Source organism: Oncorhynchus gorbuscha, linkage group LG02 (assembly GCF_021184085.1).
Source record: "Oncorhynchus gorbuscha isolate QuinsamMale2020 ecotype Even-year linkage group LG02, OgorEven_v1.0, whole genome shotgun sequence".
In the NCBI taxonomy this organism is placed as follows: domain Eukaryota; kingdom Metazoa; phylum Chordata; class Actinopteri; order Salmoniformes; family Salmonidae; genus Oncorhynchus; species Oncorhynchus gorbuscha.
Window position 1 is genome coordinate 18,453,009 of NC_060174.1, and position 20,557 is coordinate 18,473,565.

At 46.8% G+C, this 20,557-nt stretch overlaps 1 protein-coding gene across 1 annotated transcript; it reads right to left on the reverse strand.

Moving 5' to 3' along the window:
• Positions 1 to 560: 560 nt before the first annotated feature.
• On the reverse strand, positions 561 to 4,823 carry LOC123991489 (guanidinoacetate N-methyltransferase-like). The gene is made up of 6 exons (XM_046293109.1): positions 4,545 to 4,823; positions 3,006 to 3,151; positions 2,852 to 2,915; positions 2,669 to 2,736; positions 2,033 to 2,143; positions 561 to 838 (listed from the first exon to the last, which is right to left on the reverse strand). The coding sequence occupies exons 1-6, from the start codon at positions 4,717 to 4,719 to the stop codon at positions 698 to 700; spliced, it is 705 nt and encodes a 234-aa protein (XP_046149065.1). The 5' UTR covers positions 4,720 to 4,823; the 3' UTR covers positions 561 to 697.
• Positions 4,824 to 20,557: the final 15,734 nt, after the last annotated feature.

The following is a 20,557-nucleotide window of genomic DNA, read 5'->3' on the forward strand; positions in this document are numbered from 1 at the left end:
AAAAAGAAAATCTGATCTCATTGTGCTGTGGGCCAAAACTCCATCCCAGGTGAACAGGCTGAAATTCCAGGCATGTTTTTCAAAAAGCTGACACCGAAAGGGCATTAGCATTTTCACAATTTGAGTGTTATTTCATGCTCCTAGTGTGGAAATATCATTAAAAACAGGAAAATCATGTTTTTTGACTTATTTTGCAGTCCCTCAGGAAATAATTGTACTCCTTTCAGAAGTGAAATATGTTAATGAAATTTTTATTCACATTTAGTCAAGTGGCCAATCGAAAGCGTTTCCACAGGTAGCCCAATTGTGATATGTTGCCCAATTATTGGCAAAAGATAGGATCTGATTGGTCTAAAGACCAATAACTAAATTGGATATAAGATCAGAATTGGGCTGCCTGTTTAAACGCAGACTTAGTATTATGTCAAATATAGTGCTCATTAACATTGCAATGAAGTTCAAATGTAATGCATTCTATAACGAATTGCAAGAGGTTCTATAGCAAGAGGTGCAAAATTGTTTGAGGTGATACCCAAACAAATTAATTTTCAGACTGGACATGTTATTTAAATTGGTTTATTGTAAGATGGACATCGCTGAGTGCTTATGGATTTTTGACAGTAAACCAATGTGGCTTTTAAAATGCAGGCACTTGAGAATTAAAGGAATAAAGACATTACGGTGGCATCAAACCACTTCACTCTTTCAGAATGGTGGGTGTAATCATCTTGTGGAAAGCATAGTATTTGCATTCACTTGGAGGAACAATATCCATGGTTGTGGTGCTAATCTTCTCCCTCTTGAAGCCAGCCTCGATCAGGTGAGGCATCTGGGTCTCCTGAAAAATCATCATAGGAGAAACTTGCATTTTACAACCAAATCTCTATTTTTTATGTATATGGCATGTTATAGAAGGGTCCAGATACTTTTTGTTGTTGTTGCGATGTCACTTGTTTTTGAGAAACTTACCCCAACCAGCGGGTCACTTACTCATTGTGCAGTACGGGGCTCTGAAAAAACATGAACAACGGCTCCAAAAACATCCAAATGCATCATTTTTAGAAACGGGAAAAGCTCTCAGTATAATGATGCAGGTATTCAGATGTACACATGAACTTGTGTCATTCCAAGCTTTATCCGCAACGTTATAATCCATTTTGTGAGACAAACGGTTTCCCCTATCCAGCTACTCTCTGTGTAGCCTGCTGCTAGAATGGACGTAGAGGAATTGCTCGAGTCGCAACAAAATGGAATGACACAATTTCACGTGTACAACATCTGAAGACCTGCATCATTATACTGAGAGCTGTTCCGTTTCTAAAAGGACATTTTGCATATTTTTGGAGCTGTTAATGTTTTTTTTAGGGCCCCATACAGCACAACAAGGATGAAAGTGTCTGGACCTGTTTATATATATATATATATATATATATATATATATATATATATATAAATTAATTCTCAGATCTTGTAGTACAAGTCAAATTTATTATTACCTTTGTTTAGTCAAGAAAGGTAATTGAGAACACATTCTAACAGTGCTACGACCAAGTGCAATAAATATGGTAATAGTAAATGGCAGACGCCGGTGATAGATAAACTAAACCAATTACTGTTGTACTGCAGTTAGTAAACTAAATCCAATGTACTATAAAGAAATGTTAGAAGTAGGTAGCAGGCAAATTAGTTAGTACTGAAGCTACAGACAGACCAAATAAGCAAAATACAACAGACAAATAGTCACTGCACGTGAATGAAACAAATGGGTTAATGATTTAATGAACATCAAACCAAACAAAATGGAGGGCCACACTTTAAATGACATGTTATACCACAGTAATGATTAGCAGTATAACATCACATATGCAATTACACTGTACCAGACTTGTACTGTAAGTGCAGTACTATCTGAGACAAGGACAGAATACGTGCAAGAAATTAAATGTGTCGTGCCCGAGAGGACACGTGTACACAAGCACCTCACAGAGAGATTAGGTGTTGTTGATCATTGATTGGCTGAGAGCCGGCTCACCTGGAACATGTTGTCGATGTTGTCATATTTGGACTTGAGAAGTTCACCCCAAGAGGTTAGGTTGCAGTAGGTGAGGACACCACGGGGCTTCAACAGCCTATGGGCATGGCCCTATAGAGACACAATTCAAGAATTGTATTATAATGGAAACATCAATGTGGCACGATAGCCAATGTTTGTAATGAGTGATAGGAATCAGATACCATTAAGAAATATTTCATTCCATTTGGTTTAATAATTCATTAATTTGGTGGGTGCTTATATTTGTCCTATTTTGGATGTACAAATGTGTATTAATACGTATGTGTGAATTGGAAAAGTGCGTTTTGCAAATCCCAACTCTCCCTCGAAAAGTGGGCAATGGCAACTCTGGAGCAATTAGAATTAAGTGCCTTACTCAAGGGCACATCAGCAGTTTATTTTCTCCTTGATGGCTCAACACTAAGCGACCTACCACCCTAGACATCTGCCATATGTTTGCGTTGGATTCAGCTACAATATCATGTGTAATACCAAACATTTTTGTGTTTTATAAAGTCTTTAATACAGGAGAAATCCCTATTCCGCTGTTGGTTCTGGTGCTTTTGCTAATATATTTGTAATGTGCAGTCTTTGTCATAGAAGTGTTGTACTTACCTTGATGAAGTCAAACTGGTGAGTGTGCCATGTGTCTTCAGACAGAGGGTATGTGTCGTACAGAATGCCTTTGATAGAAGAGGCATTATTAGAATTACTTAGTTATGTGTCTGAAGCAATTTTCCCCGCTTAAGAATACAAAGATACAATGGATACACTAATAGAATGCCTTTTGAAACGTACCATCGAAGTGGTTGTCAGGCAGGCCGCCTACTACCTGTTCCCACAGTCCTTTGAGGGGCACAATCTATGAGGAGAATAATTTAGATACATTTTATTCACATTAAATGAGGGAAAAGTCTAAATAGAACCTAATGTGAAGTTGAAGATGTCTCACTCTATGTGGCTGAGCCTTGGCCCACTCCTGCAATCTCGCAAACACTCCATCATTGCACTCAATGATCCAGTGCTCCTCAATGGGGAAGGACTCGACTTTAGTTGCGGCGATGGCCATGCCAAATCCAATCTCCAGAACCCGTCCACCTGTGGGGGAAAGCAGAACAAGCATCTCAATTGGTGCTTAAGTATCTACCTGAATTAAGACTTGGTTTCAAATACGTGTATTTGGGTATTTGTTATTAAATATTTGTTCTTGGTATTTGAGCATTTTCAAATACATAGCCCAAAACAAGTACTTTTATTTGAGTATTTGAATGGTTATTTGTAAAAAAATATATATAAAAATAGGTGATCAAATTCCTAGGTTAAATGCATAGCGCATTTGATTCAGTGTATTTGAACATTTCCAAATACATTCCAATATTCAACTACTTACTTTTTCCAAATAAAGGTTATCTGAGTACTTGCTTTGAAATGCATTGAAAAGTAATTGAAATACGTGAAATGGTATTTGAACCCAGGTCTGACCTGTATTGAAGTATTTCCAATGCTGTGGCACCTTTCATGAAGAGCAAAACAAAAATAATGGACTGTTTTTGTTTATTTGAGAGACCTCTCTGATAAACACAGTATAGAAATATAAGAAATATATGGGGAAAAGAAGGAGGTGGTGGCACGTGATAGAAAGTCCACTTCAAGGATTTCCACAGAAAAGTCTTTCATTGATGTGTAAAAATAGATTAGAGAAAAAGACAGTTGGTTTTGCATCGACCTATACTATTATCAGGCTTATACTCTGCTAATACTCTGTTGTAAAATTTCCACCAAATATGATCATTTTCCAATATTAAGCAATATAAAGAAAGTATAATACCCTATTTAATAAACTCGATGGACTGCATTCCTACTACATGCAGCAACATGTGTGCTATGGTGACATGAGCGCGGAAACAACTCCAAAACACAACTTTTACGTGCAAAACGTTGAATTCTAAACATAAAAGTTCAAGTCTGTGCACGTATTGTGTGCAATAAAAGTGAAATCAGTGATCAACAGTTGTAGTTATAAAACGTATTGAATAGCATGTCGTCATAAATTATTGGCACTCCCAAGTCCTCACTTGGCGCGATTCCATGGGTAGAGTAACACCTGCTGCAAGCGCAAGCATTATGTCCAACATATGTCTAACTCCACCATGCTTTTAAACTCCACTCGCATGTGCATTGGGTGAAACAACTCAGAAGTAATATAAAAAGTCAATGCATTTGTTTCATAAACTTTTCCCAATAGCATAATTGCTGATTTATTGATAATCTGATGTGACTATATTGCAGCTCTGAATTAAGTGTAGGCCTAGCCAATGATTACGCTATAGGCTGTCCTTTACGCCTTATTTATTTCACAATTTGTAAAAAAAAAATATTACAATAATGCAAAAGGTTATTATAGAACTATAAATGATCATAGAATACCGGAATTCATTACTATCTAGTGGTCCCGGTGCGTTCATAGGGACCACCAGCTTGTGCGTTGTACCTTTTGAGGAGGCTACAGTTGCCAGCGAGTGCATGTACGGAGTTTCCCAACGTTCCATCACAGGCTTGCCCAAAATCTCGAGATGAGTGTCGGTCTCATTGTAACCAGCACTAGCGTCGTGCCAACCAGCTTTGCAGTCTTCTCCCTTGGAAAATATGGCATGTGCCGTGGTCATTTTGGTGATTGTTTTTCTCTAATCGCTGGGGAATAGACAGTTGCTGTTTCCACGTCGTGCCAGAGGAAAGTGAGATTTTGCAGCGGTGGGGATTTATATGGGTCAGAAATGCTGACTCTGCAAGACGTGTTTGCAATGTCAAAGAGGCGTACTACTGCTGGTCAATAGGTGGCATTCCAAGGAGTGTTGGGGTCACTGACGTCCTTAGTATGGAAAGCTGAGAGAAAAAAACATGATGTATTGTATTTTCATAATCGTGGCATATTACAGTCTGTTTTACAGCATTGCACTGCACCCTAGTTTCGTCTAGATTATTTGATCAGCTTTATTATCCCACAGGGGGAGATTTATTTGGTAAAGACAGCTACTTAAAACATAAAATCATAGAATAATAAAAAATACAATTAATTTGAAAGTGTGATGGGCTACATATTTAAAACTATAACTAATTAATTAACAACTTTATACTGACCAGAACTAATTTAGCCTTTTAGTGGAGCAGGCAGAGAGAGGTCTGCAATTATCAAATTGTATCTACCAGCAGTTTCCACAGCGAACCCCATCGCCATCACTTTTTTCTTCTAACTTTCACATACGTTTCAAGTTTTATTAGACTTATGTACAGGACACACATGGAATACGCCGTCCAACAAAATGCTTACTTGAAGGTTCCTTCTTGACAATGCAACAACAATAAGAAATAATATAAGATAAAAATACAAACTGTAAAATCAAATTTTATTGGTCACATTCACATGGTTAGAAGATGTTATTGTAAGTGTAGCGAAATGGCTCAGTAGAATAGAATATAAAACATATTTTAGCATAAGTATAATACAGGAAGACACAATTTATAGTCCAATATTTACCCGTATTTTGGGGAAGAGGGGATTGGTTCACTATTTAGCTATTATAACAAGAGTGGTAAGCAGCAGTTATGATGTGTGTGTAACATTATAGCTTCCGTCCCTCTCCTCGCCCTAACCTGGGCTCCTCTGCACACATCAACCACAGTCACTCACGAAGCATCGTTACCCAAAAGCCGCAGCCCTTGCAGAGAAATTGGAACCACTACTTCTTTTTTATTTATTTTTTATTTTTACCCCTTTTTCGTGGTATCCAATTGTTTTTGTTTAGTAGCTACTATCTTGTCTCATTGCTACAATTCCCTTACGGGCTCGGGAGAGATGAAGGTTGAAAGTCATGCGTCCTCTGATACACAACCCAACCAAGCCGCACTGCTTCTTAACACAGCACGCATCCAACCCGGAAGCTAGCCACACAAATGTGTCGGAGGAAACACCGTGCACCTGGCAACCTTGGTTAGCGTGCACTGCGCCCGGCCCGCCACAGGAGTCGCTGGTGCGCGATGAGACAAGGACATCCCGACCGGCCAAGCCCTCCCTAACCCGGACGACGCTAGGCCAATTGTGCGTCGCCCCACGGACCTCCCGGTCGCGGCCGGTTACGACAGAGCCTGGGCGCGAACCCAGAGTCTCTGATGGCACAGCTGGCATCCTTAACCACTGGGGAACCACTACTTCAAGGTCTCAAAGCGAGTGACATCACAGATCGAACCGCTAGCACACCACCGCTAGCTAGCTAGACATTTCACATCACCCCCCGTTTGACCTCCTTTTCCGCTGCAACCAAGTGATCCTGGTCAACAGCATCAATGTAACAGGATAACTTAAGTCCATCCCCTCGCCCCCGAACCAGGGACCCTCTGCACACAGACAACAGTCACCCACGAAGCATCGTTACCCATCGCTCCACAAAAGTCGCGGCTAGCCATTTCACATGTGTGTATGGATGGATTTGTGTACTGAATGTCTGAAACTTTGCGGGAAATTTCAGGAAATGTTCTCATGGTAAATTGAGCCCAGGAATTTGGGGAATTTAGCTTAAATTCATTTTAAAAAGTTAGCTTATAAAAGTGAACCTGTTTTTGTGGGATACATAAGGCAATTCTAGGTATTGTGGCATATTTTGGTTGAACAATCCCCAATTCAATGGAATTGCAACCCTCTGCATGCACAGTGTATTCTTCAATCACATGTGCAGTGCATTCTTCCATCACATGTACAGCTGATTCTCAAGCTCTTGCACATTAATGAGATGCTATTTGAGCCCACACTACTACACTGTCTGATCTTTCAGGAAAATGTCACAGGCACTATCTGATGTGTAGAGACATTTCACTGCAGCTAATGTAGAAGGAAAAGCTGTGTACAATTGCAAATACTGTGCCAAATCATATGTGAAGACTGCAACAAGGATGCAGAATCATCTTGTTATGCAGGTGAATGAGGACCCAAAAGCGACTTGGCGAAAACAGAGTCTTTAATCCAGTAAAGTAAAAATACAATCATAAAGCACAATTTCCACTCGTAATGACGAGAACAGACTGGAGACTCGATCTTGAACTGCAGGTTGCCTCGGGAAGGCACTTGAACGTAGCAGACTCAGACACCTGCTCACCACGCAGCATCTGAGGGAAACACGACACGACAGGGCGATACACAGACACAGCACGGTGAACAATAGACAAGGATCCGACAGGGCAGAAACGGAAAACAAGGGGAGAAATAGGGACTCTAATCAGGGGAAAAGATAGGGAACAGGTGTGGGAAGACTAAATGATTGATTAGGGGAATAGGAACAGCTGGGAGCAGGAACGGAGCGATAGAGAGAAGAGAGAGAGGGAGGAAGAGAGAAAGAGGGGAACGAACCTAAAAAGACCAGCAGGGGAAAACGAACAGAGGGAAAAGCAAAATGACAAGACAAAATAAGACAAAACATGACAGTACCCCCCCATCACCGAGCGCCTCCTGGCGCACTCGAGGAGGAATCCTGGCGGCAACGGAGGAAATCATCAATAAGTGAACGGTCCAGCACGTCCCGAGACGGAACCCAACTCCTCTCCTCAGGACCGTAACCCTCCCAATCCACTAAGTATTGGTGACCCCGTCCCCGAGAACGCATGTCCATGATCCTACGTACCTTGTAAATAGGTGCGCTCTCGACAAGGACGGGAGGGGGGGAGGGAAGACGAACGGGGGTGTGAAGAAAGGGCTTGACACAGGAGACATGGAAGACAGGATGGACGCGACGAAGATGTCGCGGAAGAAGCAGTCGCACAGCGACAGGATTGACGACCTGGGAGACACGGAACGGACCAATGAACCGCAGAGTCAACTTACGAGAAGCTGTCGTAAGAGGAAGGTTGCGAGTGGAAAGCCACACTCTCTGGCCGCAACAATACCTAGGACTCTTAATCCTACGTTTATTGGCGGCTCTAACAGTCTGTGCCCTGTAACGGTAAAGTGCAGACCTCACCCTCCTCCAGGTGCGCTCACAACGTTGGACAAACGCTTGAGCGGAGGGAACGCTGGACTCGGCAAGCTGGGATGAGAACAGAGGAGGCTGGTAACCCAGACTACTCTGAAACGGAGATAACCCGGTAGCAGACGAAGGAAGCGAGTTGTGAGCGTATTCTGCCCAGGGGAGCTGTTCTGCCCAAGACGCAGGGTTTCTGAAAGAAAGGCTGCGTAGTATGCGACCAATCGTCTGATTGGCCCTCTCTGCTTGACCGTTAGACTGGGGATGAAACCCGGAAGAGAGACTGACGGACGCACCAATCAAACGACAGAACTCCCTCCAAAACTGTGACGTGAATTGCGGGCCTCTGTCTGAAACGGCGTCTAACGGGAGGCCATGAATTCTGAACACATTCTCGATGATGATTTGTGCCGTCTCCTTAGCGGAAGGAAGTTTAGCGAGGGAATGAAATGTGCCGCCTTAGAGAACCTATCGACAACCGTAAGAATCACAGTCTTCCCCGCAGACAAAGGCAGACCGGTAATGAAGTCTAGGGCGATGTGAGACCATGGTCGAGAAGGAATGGGGAGCGGTCTGAGACGACCGGCAGGAGGAGAGTTACCTGACTTAGTCTGCGCGCAGTCCGAACAAGCAGCCACGAAACGGCGCGTGTCACGCTCCTGAGTCGGCCACCAAAAGCGCTGGCGAATAGACGCAAGAGTGCCTCGAACACCGGGATGACCAGCTAACTTGGCAGAGTGAGCCCACTGAAGAACAGCCAGACGAGTGGAAACAGGAACGAAAAGAAGGTTACTAGGACAAGCGCGCGGCGACGCAGTGTGCGTGAGTGCTTGCTTAACCTGTCTTTCAATTCCCCAGACTGTCAACCCGACAACACGCCCATAAGGAAGAATCCCTCGGGATCAGTAGGAGCCACAGAAGAACTAAAAAGACGGGATAAGGCATCGGGCTTGGTGTTCTTGCTACCCGGACGGTAAGAAATCACAAACTCGAAACGAGCGAAAAACAACGCCCAACGAGCTTGACGGGCATTAAGTCGTTTGGCAGAACGGATGTACTCAAGGTTCTTATGGTCTGTCCAAACGACAAAAGGAACGGTCGCCCCCTCCAACCACTGTCGCCATTCGCCTAGGGCTAAGCGGATGGCGAGCAGTTCATGTTACCCACATCATAGTTGCGTTCAGATGGCGACAGGCGATGAGAAAAATAAGCGCAAGGATGAACCTTATCGTCAGACTGGAAGCGCTGGGATAGAATGGCTCCCACGCCTACCTCTGAAGCGTCAACCTCGACAATGAATTGTCTAGTGACGTCAGGAGTAATGAGGATAGGAGCGGACGTAAAACGTTCTTTTAGAAGATCAAAAGCTCCCTGGGCGGAACCGGACCACTTAAAACACGTCTTGACAGAAGTAAGAGCTGTGAGAGGGGCAGCAACTTGACCGAAATTACGAATGAAACGCCGATAGAAATTAGCGAAACCTAGAAAGCGCTGCAACTCGACACGTGACCTTGGAACGTGTTATGCAGGTGAATGAGGACCCAAAAGCGACTTGGCGAAAACAGAGTTTTTAATCCAGTAAAGTTACTTTACAAACAAAAGGCATAATACTACTCGTAATGACGAGAACAGACTGGAGACTTGATCAAGAACTGCAGGTTGCCTCGGGAAGGCACTTGAACGTAGCAGACTCAGACACCTGCTCACCACGCAGCATCTGAGGGAAACACGACACGACAGGGCAATACATAGACACAGCACGGTGAATAATAGACAAGGATCCGACAGGGCAGGAACGGAAAACAAGGAGAGAAATAGGGACTCTAATCAGGGGAAAGGATAGGGAACAGGTGTGGGAAGACTAAATGATTGATTAGGGGAATAGGAACAGCTGGGAGCAGGAACGGAACGATAGAGAGAAGAGAGAGCGAGAGAGTGAGAGAGGGAGGGGGAGAGAGAGGGATAGAAAGAGGGAAAGAACCTAATAAGACCAGCAGAGGGAAACGAATAGAAGGGGAAGCACAGGGACAAGACATGATAATCAATGACAAAACATGACAGTACCCCCCCACTCACCGAGCGCCTCCTGGCGCACTCGAGGAGGAATCCTGGCGGCAACGGAGGAAATCATCAATAAGTGAACGGTCCAGCACGTCCCGAGACGGAACCCAACTCCTCTCCTCAGGACCGTAACCCTCCCAATCCACTAAGTATTGGTGACCCCGTCCCCGAGAACGCATGTCCATGATCTTACGTACCTTGTAAATAGGTGCGCTCTCGACAAGGACGGGAGGGGGAGGGAAGACGAACGGGGTGCGAAGAAAGGGCTTGACACAGGAGACATGGAAGACAGGATGGACGCGACGAAGATGTCCCGGAAGAAGCAGTCGCACAGCAACAGGATTGACGACCTGGGAGACACGGAACGGACCAATGAACCGCGGAGTCAACTTACGAGAAGCTGTCGTAAGAGGAAGGTTGCGAGTGGAAAGCAACACTCTCTGGCCGCAACAATACCTTGGACTCTTAATCCTGCGTTTATTGGCGGCTCTCACAGTCTGTGCCCTGTAACGGCAAAGTGCAGACCTCACCCTCCTCCAGGTGCGCTCACAACGTTGGACAAACGCTTGAGCGGAGGGAACGCTGGACTCGGCAAGCTGGGATGAGAACAGAGGAGGCTGGTAACCCAGACTACTCTGAAACGGAGATAACCCGGTAGCAGACGAAGGAAGCGAGTTGTGAGCGTATTCTGCCCAGGGGAGCTGTTCTGCCCAAGACGCAGGGTTTCTGAAAGAAAGGCTGCGTAGTATGCGACCAATCGTCTGATTGGCCCTCTCTGCTTGACCGTTAGACTGGGGATGAAACCCGGAAGAGAGACTGACGGACGCACCAATCAAACGACAGAACTCCCTCCAAAACTGTGACGTGAATTGCGGGCCTCTGTCTGAAACGGCGTCTAACGGGAGGCCATGAATTCTGAACACATTCTCGATGATGATTTGTGCCGTCTCCTTAGCGGAAGGAAGTTTAGCGAGGGGAATGAAATGTGCCGCCTTAGAGAACCTATCGACAACCGTAAGAATCACAGTCTTCCCCGCAGACAAAGGCAGACCGGTAATGAAGTCTAGGGCGATGTGAGACCATGGTCGAGAAGGAATGGGGAGCGGTCTGAGACGACCGGCAGGAGGAGAGTTACCCGACTTAGTCTGCGCGCAGTCCGAACAAGCAGCCACGAAACGGCGCGTGTCACGCTCCTGAGTCGGCCACCAAAAGCGCTGGCGAATAGACGCAAGAGTGCCTCGAACACCGGGATGACCAGCTAACTTGGCAGAGTGAGCCCACTGAAGAACAGCCAGACGAGTGGAAACAGGAACGAAAAGGAGGTTACTAGGACAAGCGCGCGGCGACGCAGTGTGCGTGAGTGCTTGCTTAACCTGTCTTTCAATTCCCCAGACTGTCAACCCGACAACACGCCCATAAGGAAGAATCCCCTCGGGATCAGTAGAAGCCACAGAAGAACTAAACAGACGGGATAAGGCATCAGGCTTGGTGTTTTTGCTACCCGGACGGTAAGAAATCACAAACTCGAAACGAGCGAAAAACAACGCCCAACGAGCTTGACGGGCATTAAGTCGTTTGGCAGAACGGATGTACTCAAGGTTCTTATGGTCTGTCCAAACGACAAAAGGAACGGTCGCCCCCTCCAACCACTGTCGCCATTCGCCTAGGGCTAAGCGGATGGCGAGCAGTTCACGGTTACCCACATCATAGTTGCGCTCAGATGGCGACAGGCGATGAGAAAAATAAGCGCAAGGATGAACCTTATCGTCAGACTGGAAGCGCTGGGATAGAATGGCTCCCACGCCTACCTCTGAAGCGTCAACCTCGACAATGAATTGTCTAGTGACGTCAGGAGTAACGAGGATAGGAGCGGACGTAAACGTTCTTTTAGAAGATCAAAAGCTCCCTGGGCGGAACCGGACCACTTAAAACACGTCTTGACAGAAGTAAGAGCTGTGAGAGGGGCAGCAACTTGACCGAAATTACGAATGAAACGCCGATAGAAATTAGCGAAACCTAAAAAGCGCTGCAACTCGACACGTGACCTTGGAACGGGCCAATCACTGACAGCTTGGACCTTAGCGGAATCCATCTGAATGCCTTCAGCGGAAATAACGGAACCGAGAAAAGTAACGGAGGAGACATGAAAAGAGCACTTCTCAGCCTTTACGTAGAGACAATTCTCTAAAGGCGCTGTAGAACACGTCGAACGTGCTGAACATGAATCTCGAGTGACGGTGAAAAAATCAGGATATCGTCAAGATAGACAAAAACAAAGATGTTCAGCATGTCTCTCAGAACATCATTAACTAATGCCTGAAAAACAGCTGGCGCATTGGCGAGACCAAACGGCAGAACCCGGTACTCAAAATGCCCTAACGGAGTGTTAAACGCCGTTTTCCACTCGTCCCCCTCTCTGATGCGCACGAGATGGTAAGCGTTACGAAGGTCCAACTTAGTAAAGCACCTGGCTCCCTGCAGAATCTCGAAGGCTGATGACATAAGGGGAAGCGGATAACGATTCTTAACCGTTATGTCATTCAGCCCTCGATAATCCACGCAGGGCGCAGAGTACCGTCCTTCTTCTTAACAAAAAGAACCCCGCCCCGGCCGGAGAGGAAGAAGGCACTATGGTACCGGCGTCAAGAGACACAGACAAATAATCCTCGAGAGCCTTACGTTCGGGAGCCGACAGAGAGTATAGTCTACCCCGAGGAGGAGTGGTCCCCGGAAGGAGATCAATACTACAATCATACGACCGGTGAGGAGGAAGGGAGTTGGCTCGGGACCGACTGAAGACCGTGCGCAGATCATGATATTCCTCCGGCACTCCTGTCAAATCGCCAGGTTCCTCCTGAGAAGTGGGGACAGAAGAAATGGGAGGGATGGCAGACATTAAACACTTCACATGACAAGAAACGTTCCAGGATAGGATAGAATTACTAGACCAATTAATAGAAGGATTATGACATACTAGCCAGGGATGACCCAAAACAACAGGTGTAAAAGGTGAACGAAAAATCAAAAAAGAAATAGTCTCACTGTGGTTACCAGATACTGTGAGAGTTAAAGGTAGTGTCTCAAATCTGATACTGGGAAGATGACTACCATCTAAGGCAAACATGGGCGTAGGCTTGTCTAACTGTCTGAAAGGAATGTCATGTTTCCGAGCCCATGCTTCGTCCATGAAACAACCCTCAGCCCCAGAGTCAATCAAGGCACTGCATGTAGCACCCGAACCGGTCCAGCGTAGATGGACCGACATAGTAGTACAGGATCTAGATGAAGAGACCTGAGTAGTAGCGCTCACCAGTAGCCCTCCGCTTACTGATGAGCTCTGGCCTTTTACTGGACATGAATTGACAAAATGTCCATCAAATCCGCAATAGAGGCACAGGCGGTTGGTGATCCTCCGTTCCCTCTCCTTGGTCGAGATGCGAATACCTCCCAGCTGCATGGGCTCAGTCTCTGAGCCAGAGGAGGGAGATGGTTGCGATGCGGAGCAGGGAAACACCGTTGACGCGAGCTCTCTTCCACGAGCTTGGTGACGAAGATCTACCCGTCGTTCTATGCGGATGGCGAGAGCAATCAAAGAGTCCACACTGGAAGGAACCTCCCGAGAGAGAATCTCATCTTTGACCACTGCGTGGAGTCCCTCCAGAAAACGAGCGAGCAGCGCCGGCTCGTTCCAGTCACTAGAGGCAGCAAGAGTGCGAAACTCTATAGAGTAATCCGTTATGGATCGATCACCTTGGCATAGGGAAGCCAGGGCCCTAGAAGCCTCCCTACCAAAAACTGAACGGTCAAAAACCCGAATCATCTCCTCTTTAAAGTTCTGGTAATTGTTAGAACAATCAGCCCTTGCCTCCCAGATAGCTGTGCCCCACTCTCGAGCCCGGCCAGTAAGGAGTGAAATGACGTAAGCAACCCGAGCTCTCTCGCTAGAGTATGTGTTGGGTTGGAGAGAGAACACAATATCACACTGGGTGAGAAAGGAGCGGCACTCCGTGGGCTGCCCGGAGTAGCAAGGTGGGTTATTAACCCTAGGTTCCGGAGGCTCGGCAGGCCAGGAAGTAACAGGTGGCACGAGACGAAGACTCTGGAACTGTCCAGAGAGGTCGGAAACCTGAGCGGCCAGGTTCTCCACGGCATGGCGAGCAGCAGACAATTCCTGCTCGTGTCTGCCGAGCATGGCTCCTTGGATCTCGACGGCAGTGTTACGAGCATCTGTAGTCGCTGGGTCCATTCCTTGGTCGGATCCTTCTGTTATGCAGGTGAATGAGGACCCAAAAGCGACTTGGCGAAAACAGAGTTTTTAATCCAGTAAAGTTACTTTACAAACAAAAGGCATAATACTACTCGTAATGACGAGAACAGACTGGAGACTTGATCAAGAACTGCAGGTTGCCTCGGGAAGGCACTTGAACGTAGCAGACTCAGACACCTGCTCACCACGCAGCATCTGAGGGAAACACGACACGACAGGGCAATACATAGACACAGCACGGTGAATAATAGACAAGGATCCGACAGGGCAGGAACGGAAAACAAGGAGAGAAATAGGGACTCTAATCAGGGGAAAGGATAGGGAACAGGTGTGGGAAGACTAAATGATTGATTAGGGGAATAGGAACAGCTGGGAGCAGGAACGGAACGATAGAGAGAAGAGAGAGCGAGAGAGTGAGAGAGGGATAGAAAGAGGGAAAGAACCTAATAAGACCAGCAGAGGGAAACGAATAGAAGGGGAAGCACAGGGACAAGTCATGATAATCAATGACAAAACATGACAGAACGGGCCAATCACTGACAGCTTGGACCTTAGCGGAATCCATCTGAATGCCTTCAGCGGAAATAACGGAACCGAGAAAAGTAACGGAGGAGACATGAAAAGAGCACTTCTCAGCCTTCACGTAGAGACAATTCTCTAAAAGGCGCTGTAGAACACGTCGAACGTGCTGAACATGAATCTCGAGTGACGGTGAAAAAATCAGGATATCGTCAAGATAGACAAAAACAAAGATGTTCAGCATGTCTCTCAGAACATCATTAACTAATGCCTGAAAAACAGCTGGCGCATTGGCGAGACCAAACGGCAGAACCCGGTACTCAAAATGCCCTAACGGAGTGTTAAACGCCGTTTTCCACTCGTCCCCCTCTCTGATGCGCACGAGATGGTAAGCGTTACGAAGGTCCAACTTAGTAAAGCACCTGGCTCCCTGCAGAATCTCGAAGGCTGATGACATAAGGGGAAGCGGATAACGATTCTTAACCGTTATGTCATTCAGCCCTCGATAATCCACGCAGGGGCGCAGAGTACCGTCCTTCTTAACAAAAAAAACCCCCGCCCCGGCCGGAGAGGAAGAAGGCACTATGGTACCGGCGTCAAGAGACACAGACAAATAATCCTCGAGAGCCTTACGTTCGGGAGCCGACAGAGAGTATAGTCTACCCCGAGGAGGAGTGGTCCCCGGAAGGAGATCAATACTACAATCATACGACCGGTGAGGAGGAAGGGAGTTGGCTCGGGACCGACTGAAGACCGTGCGCAGATCATGATATTCCTCCGGCACTCCTGTCAAATCGCCAGGTTCCTCCTGAGAAGTAGGGACAGAAGAAACGGGAGGGATGGCAGACATTAAACACTTCACATGACAAGAAACGTTCCAGGATAGGATAGAATTACTAGACCAATTAATAGAAGGATTATGACATACTAGCCAGGGATGACCCAAAACAACAGGTGTAAAAGGTGAACGAAAAATCAAAAAAGAAATAGTCTCACTGTGGTTACCAGATACTGTGAGGGTTAAAGGTAGTGTCTCAAATCTGATACTGGGAAGATGACTACCATCTAAGGCGAACATGGGCGTAGGCTTGTCTAACTCTCTGAAAGGAATGTCATGTTTCCGAGCCCATGCTTCGTCCATGAAACAACCCTCAGCCCCAGAGTCTATCAAGGCACTGCATGTAGCACCCAAACCGGTCCAGCGTAGATGGACCGACAAAGTAGTACAGGATCTAGATGGAGAGACCTGAGTAGTAGCGCTCACCAGTAGCCCTCCGCTTACTGATGAGCTCTGGCTTTTACTGGACATGAATTAACAAAATGTCCAGCAAGTCCGCAATAGAGGCACAGGCGGTTGGTGATCCTCCGTTCTCTCTCCTTAGTCGAGATGCGAATACCTCCCAGCTGCATGGGCTCAGTCTCTGAGCCAGAGGAGGGAGATGGTTGCGATGCGGAGCAGGGAAACACCGTTGACGCGAGCTCTCTTCCACGAGCCTGGTGACGAAGATCTACCCGTCGTTCTATGCGGATGGCGAGAGCAATCAAAGAGTCCACATTTGAAGGAACCTCCCGGGAGAGAATCTCATCTTTAACCACTGCGTGGAGTCCCTCCAGAAAACGAGCGAGCAGCGCCGGCTCGTTCCACTCACTAGAGGCAGCAAGAGTGCGAAACTCAATAGAGTAATCCGTTATGGATCGATCACCTTGGCATAGGGAAGCCAGGGCCCTAGAAGCCTCCCTACCAAAAACTGAACGGTCAAAAACCCGAATCATCTCCTCTTTAAAGTTCTGGTAATTGTTAGAGCAATCAGCCCTTGCCTCCCAGATAGCTGTGCCCCACTCTCGAGCCCGGCCAGTAAGGAGTGAAATGACGTAAGCAACCCGAGCTCTCTCTCTAGAGTATGTGTTGGGTTGGAGAGAGAACACAATATCACACTGGGTGAGAAAGGAGCGGCACTCCGTGGGCTGCCCGGAGTAGCAAGGTGGGTTATTAACCCTAGGTTCCGGAGGCTCGGCAGGCCAGGAAGTAACAGGTGGCACGAGACGAAGACTCTGGAACTGTCCAGAGAGGTCGGAAACCTGAGCGGCCAGGTTCTCCACGGCATGGCGAGCAGCAGACAATTCCTGCTCGTGTCTGCCGAGCATGGCTCCTTGGATCTCGACGGCAGTGTTACGAGCGTCTGTAGTCGCTGGGTCCATTCCTTGGTCGGATCCTTCTGTTATGCAGGTGAATGAGGACCCAAAAGCGACTTGGCGAAAACAGAGTCTTTAATCCAGTAAAGTAAAAATACAATCATAAAGCACAATTTCCACTCGTAATGACGAGAACAGACTGGAGACTCGATCTTGAACTGCAGGTTGCCTCGGGAAGGCACTTGAACGTAGCAGACTCAGACACCTGCTCACCACGCAGCATCTGAGGGAAACACGACACGACAGGGCGATACACAGACACAGCACGGTGAACAATAGACAAGGATCCGACAGGGCAGAAACGGAAAACAAGGGGAGAAATAGGGACTCTAATCAGGGGAAAAGATAGGGAACAGGTGTGGGAAGACTAAATGATTGATTAGGGGAATAGGAACAGCTGGGAGCAGGAACGGAGCGATAGAGAGAAGAGAGAGAGGGAGGAAGAGAGAAAGAGGGGAACGAACCTAAAAAGACCAGCAGGGGGAAAACGAACAGAGAAGGTCAAGCAAATCATAGAGAAAGCAGACTGTATTGCAATAATCTCTGATGGGTGGTCGAATGTTCGTGGGCAAGGAATAATTAACTACATCATCTCCACCCCTCAACCAGTATTCTACAAGAGCACAGACACAAGGGCCAACAGACACACCGGTCTCTACATTGCAGATGAGCTGAAAGCAGTCATCAATGACCTTGGACCACAGAAGGTATTTTCACTGGTGACAGACAATGCTGTGAACATGAAGGCTGCTTGGTCTAAAGTGGAGGAGTCCTAGCCTCACATCACACCCATTGCCTGTGCTTCTCATGCATTGAATCTGCTCCTAAAGGGCATTATGGCACTGAAAACAATGGATACACTCTACAAGAGAGCCAAGGAAATGGTTAGGTATGTGAAGGGTCATCAAGTTATAGCAGCAATCTACCTCACCAAGCAAAGTGAGAAGAATAAGAGCACCACATTTAAGCTGCCCACCAACACCCTTTGGGGTGGTGTTATCATAGTGTTTGGCAGTCTCCTGGAGGGGAACGAGTCTCTCCAAGAAATGGCCATATCACAGTCTGCCGACATGGACAGCACCATCAAGAGGATCCTCCTGGATTATGTATTTTGGGAGAGAGTGGTAAGCAGCCTGAAACTCCTAAAACCTATAGCAGTAGCCATTGCACGGATTGAGGGAGACAATGCCATCCTGTCTGATGTCCAGACTGCTTGCAGATGTAAGAGAGCAAATCTGTACCGCCCTGCCCACTTCACTTGCTCCAAGCAGAGGAAACTGCAGTTCTAAAATACATCAAAGAGGGTGAAGACTTCTGCCTGAAGCCCATACACGCCGCTACAGTACGTACATGTTGGGGAACACATACACCAAAGCACGCAATAGGCTGACCAATACAATAGTTGAGGAATTGGTGGCCATCCGGGCAAATTTTAGGCTTTTTGAGCCTGACAACGAGCCATCGTCAACAAGGATGGAAAGTGACAGTGAAGATGAGACCTCAGAGTCTGATGAGAGTTAATTCCCATATATTCCTGTTAATTCCCACAGAAAATGTCCACCTCTGAATATTCCCCAAAATGTGCAACCCTATTCAGCAGTCTTATGGCTTGTAGATAGAAACTGTCTCTGAGGCTGTTGGTATCAGACCTCATGCTCCTATACCGTCTGTCCGACTGTAATGGAGTAAACAAATCATAGGAAGTGAATAAATCATTGGTGGGAGTCTTTAGGCTGGCATTGACTAACACTGAGAAAAACCTATTGTTAACACCTAATCATTTACATTTACATTTACATTTAAGTCATTTAGCAGACGCTCTTATCCAGAGCGACTTACAAATTGGTGCATTCACCTTATGACATCCAGTAGAACAGTCACTTTACAATAGTGCATCTAAATCTTAAAGGGGGGGGTGAGAAGGATTACTTATCCTATCCTAGGTATTCCTTAAAGAGGTGGGGTTTCAGGTGTCTCCGAAAGGTGGTGATTGACTCTGCTGTCCTGGCGTCGTGAGGGAGTTTGTTCCACCATTGGGGGGCCAGAGCAGCGAACAGTTTTGACTGGGCTGAGCGGGAACTGTACTTCCTCAGTGGTAGGGAGGCGAGCAGGCCAGAGGTGGATGAACGCAGTGCCCTTGTTTGGGTGTAGGGCCTGATCAGAGCCTGGAGGTACTGAGGTGCCGTTCCCCTCACAGCTCCGTAGGCAAGCACCATGGTCTTGTAGCGGATGCGAGCTTCAACTGGAAGCCAGTGGAGAGAGCGGAGGAGCGGGGTGACGTGAGAGAACTTGGGAAGGTTGAACACCAGACGGGCTGCGGAGTTCTGGATGAGTTGTAGGGGTTTAATGGCACAGGCAGGGAGCCCAGCCAACAGCGAGTTGCAGTAATCCAGATGGGAGATGACAAGTGCCTGGATTAGGACCTGCGCCGATTCCTGTGTGAGGCAGGGTCGTACTCTGTGGATGTTGTAGAGCATTAACCTACAGGAACGGGCCACCGCCTTGATGTTAGTTGAGAACGACAGGGTGTTGTCCAGGATCACGCCAAGGTTCTTAGCGCTCTGGGAGGAGGACACAATGGAGTTGTCAACCGTGATGGCGAGATCATGGAACGGGCAGTCCTTCCCCGGGAGGAAGAGCAGCTCCGTCTTGCCGAGGTTCAGCTTGAGGTGGTGATCCGTCATCCACACTGATATGTCTGCCAGACATGCAGAGATGTGAATCATAAACCAGTCCCCTGAAGTCCACACCAGAGATAATATTTATTTTAAATACAGTAATTAGGCCTACATAGACTTGTATGCAGGTAATTACAGTGAAGGTTTACATTATTATTATTATTGTTTGACTACCTAATCCTTAAAGGCCTGTTTGCGGTGTGTTTGAGTGTGTCAATTACTACTAAATTAATTCAAAACACCGATCACTGTCTGAAATGGAACACAAGTAATGTGAAAATCATTGAGTGGTGCAGCGGTCTAAGGCACTGCATCGCAGTGCTTGAGGCTTCACTACAGACCTGGGTTTGATCCCAGGCTGTATCACAGACCCATGAGGTGGCACACAATTGGCCCAGTGTCGTCTGGGTTAGGGGAGGGTTTTACCGGCCGAGATGTCCTTGTCCCATCACGCTCTAGTGACTCCTTGTGCGGGGACATGCTTCCATTCAGCCACAAGAGCATTAGTGAGGTCAGGCACTGACATTGTGCGATTAGGCCTGGCTCACAGTCTGTGTCCCAATTCATCCCAAAGGTGTTTGATGGGGTTGTGCAGGCCAGCCATTTTCTTCCACACTGATCTTGACAAACCATTTCTGTATGGACCTCATGCTGAAACAGGAAAGGGCCTTCCCCAAACTGTTGCCACATAGTTGGAAGCATAGAATCGTCTAGAATGTCATTGTATGCTTTACCGTTAAGATTTCCCTTCACTGGAACTAAGGAACCTAGCCCGAAC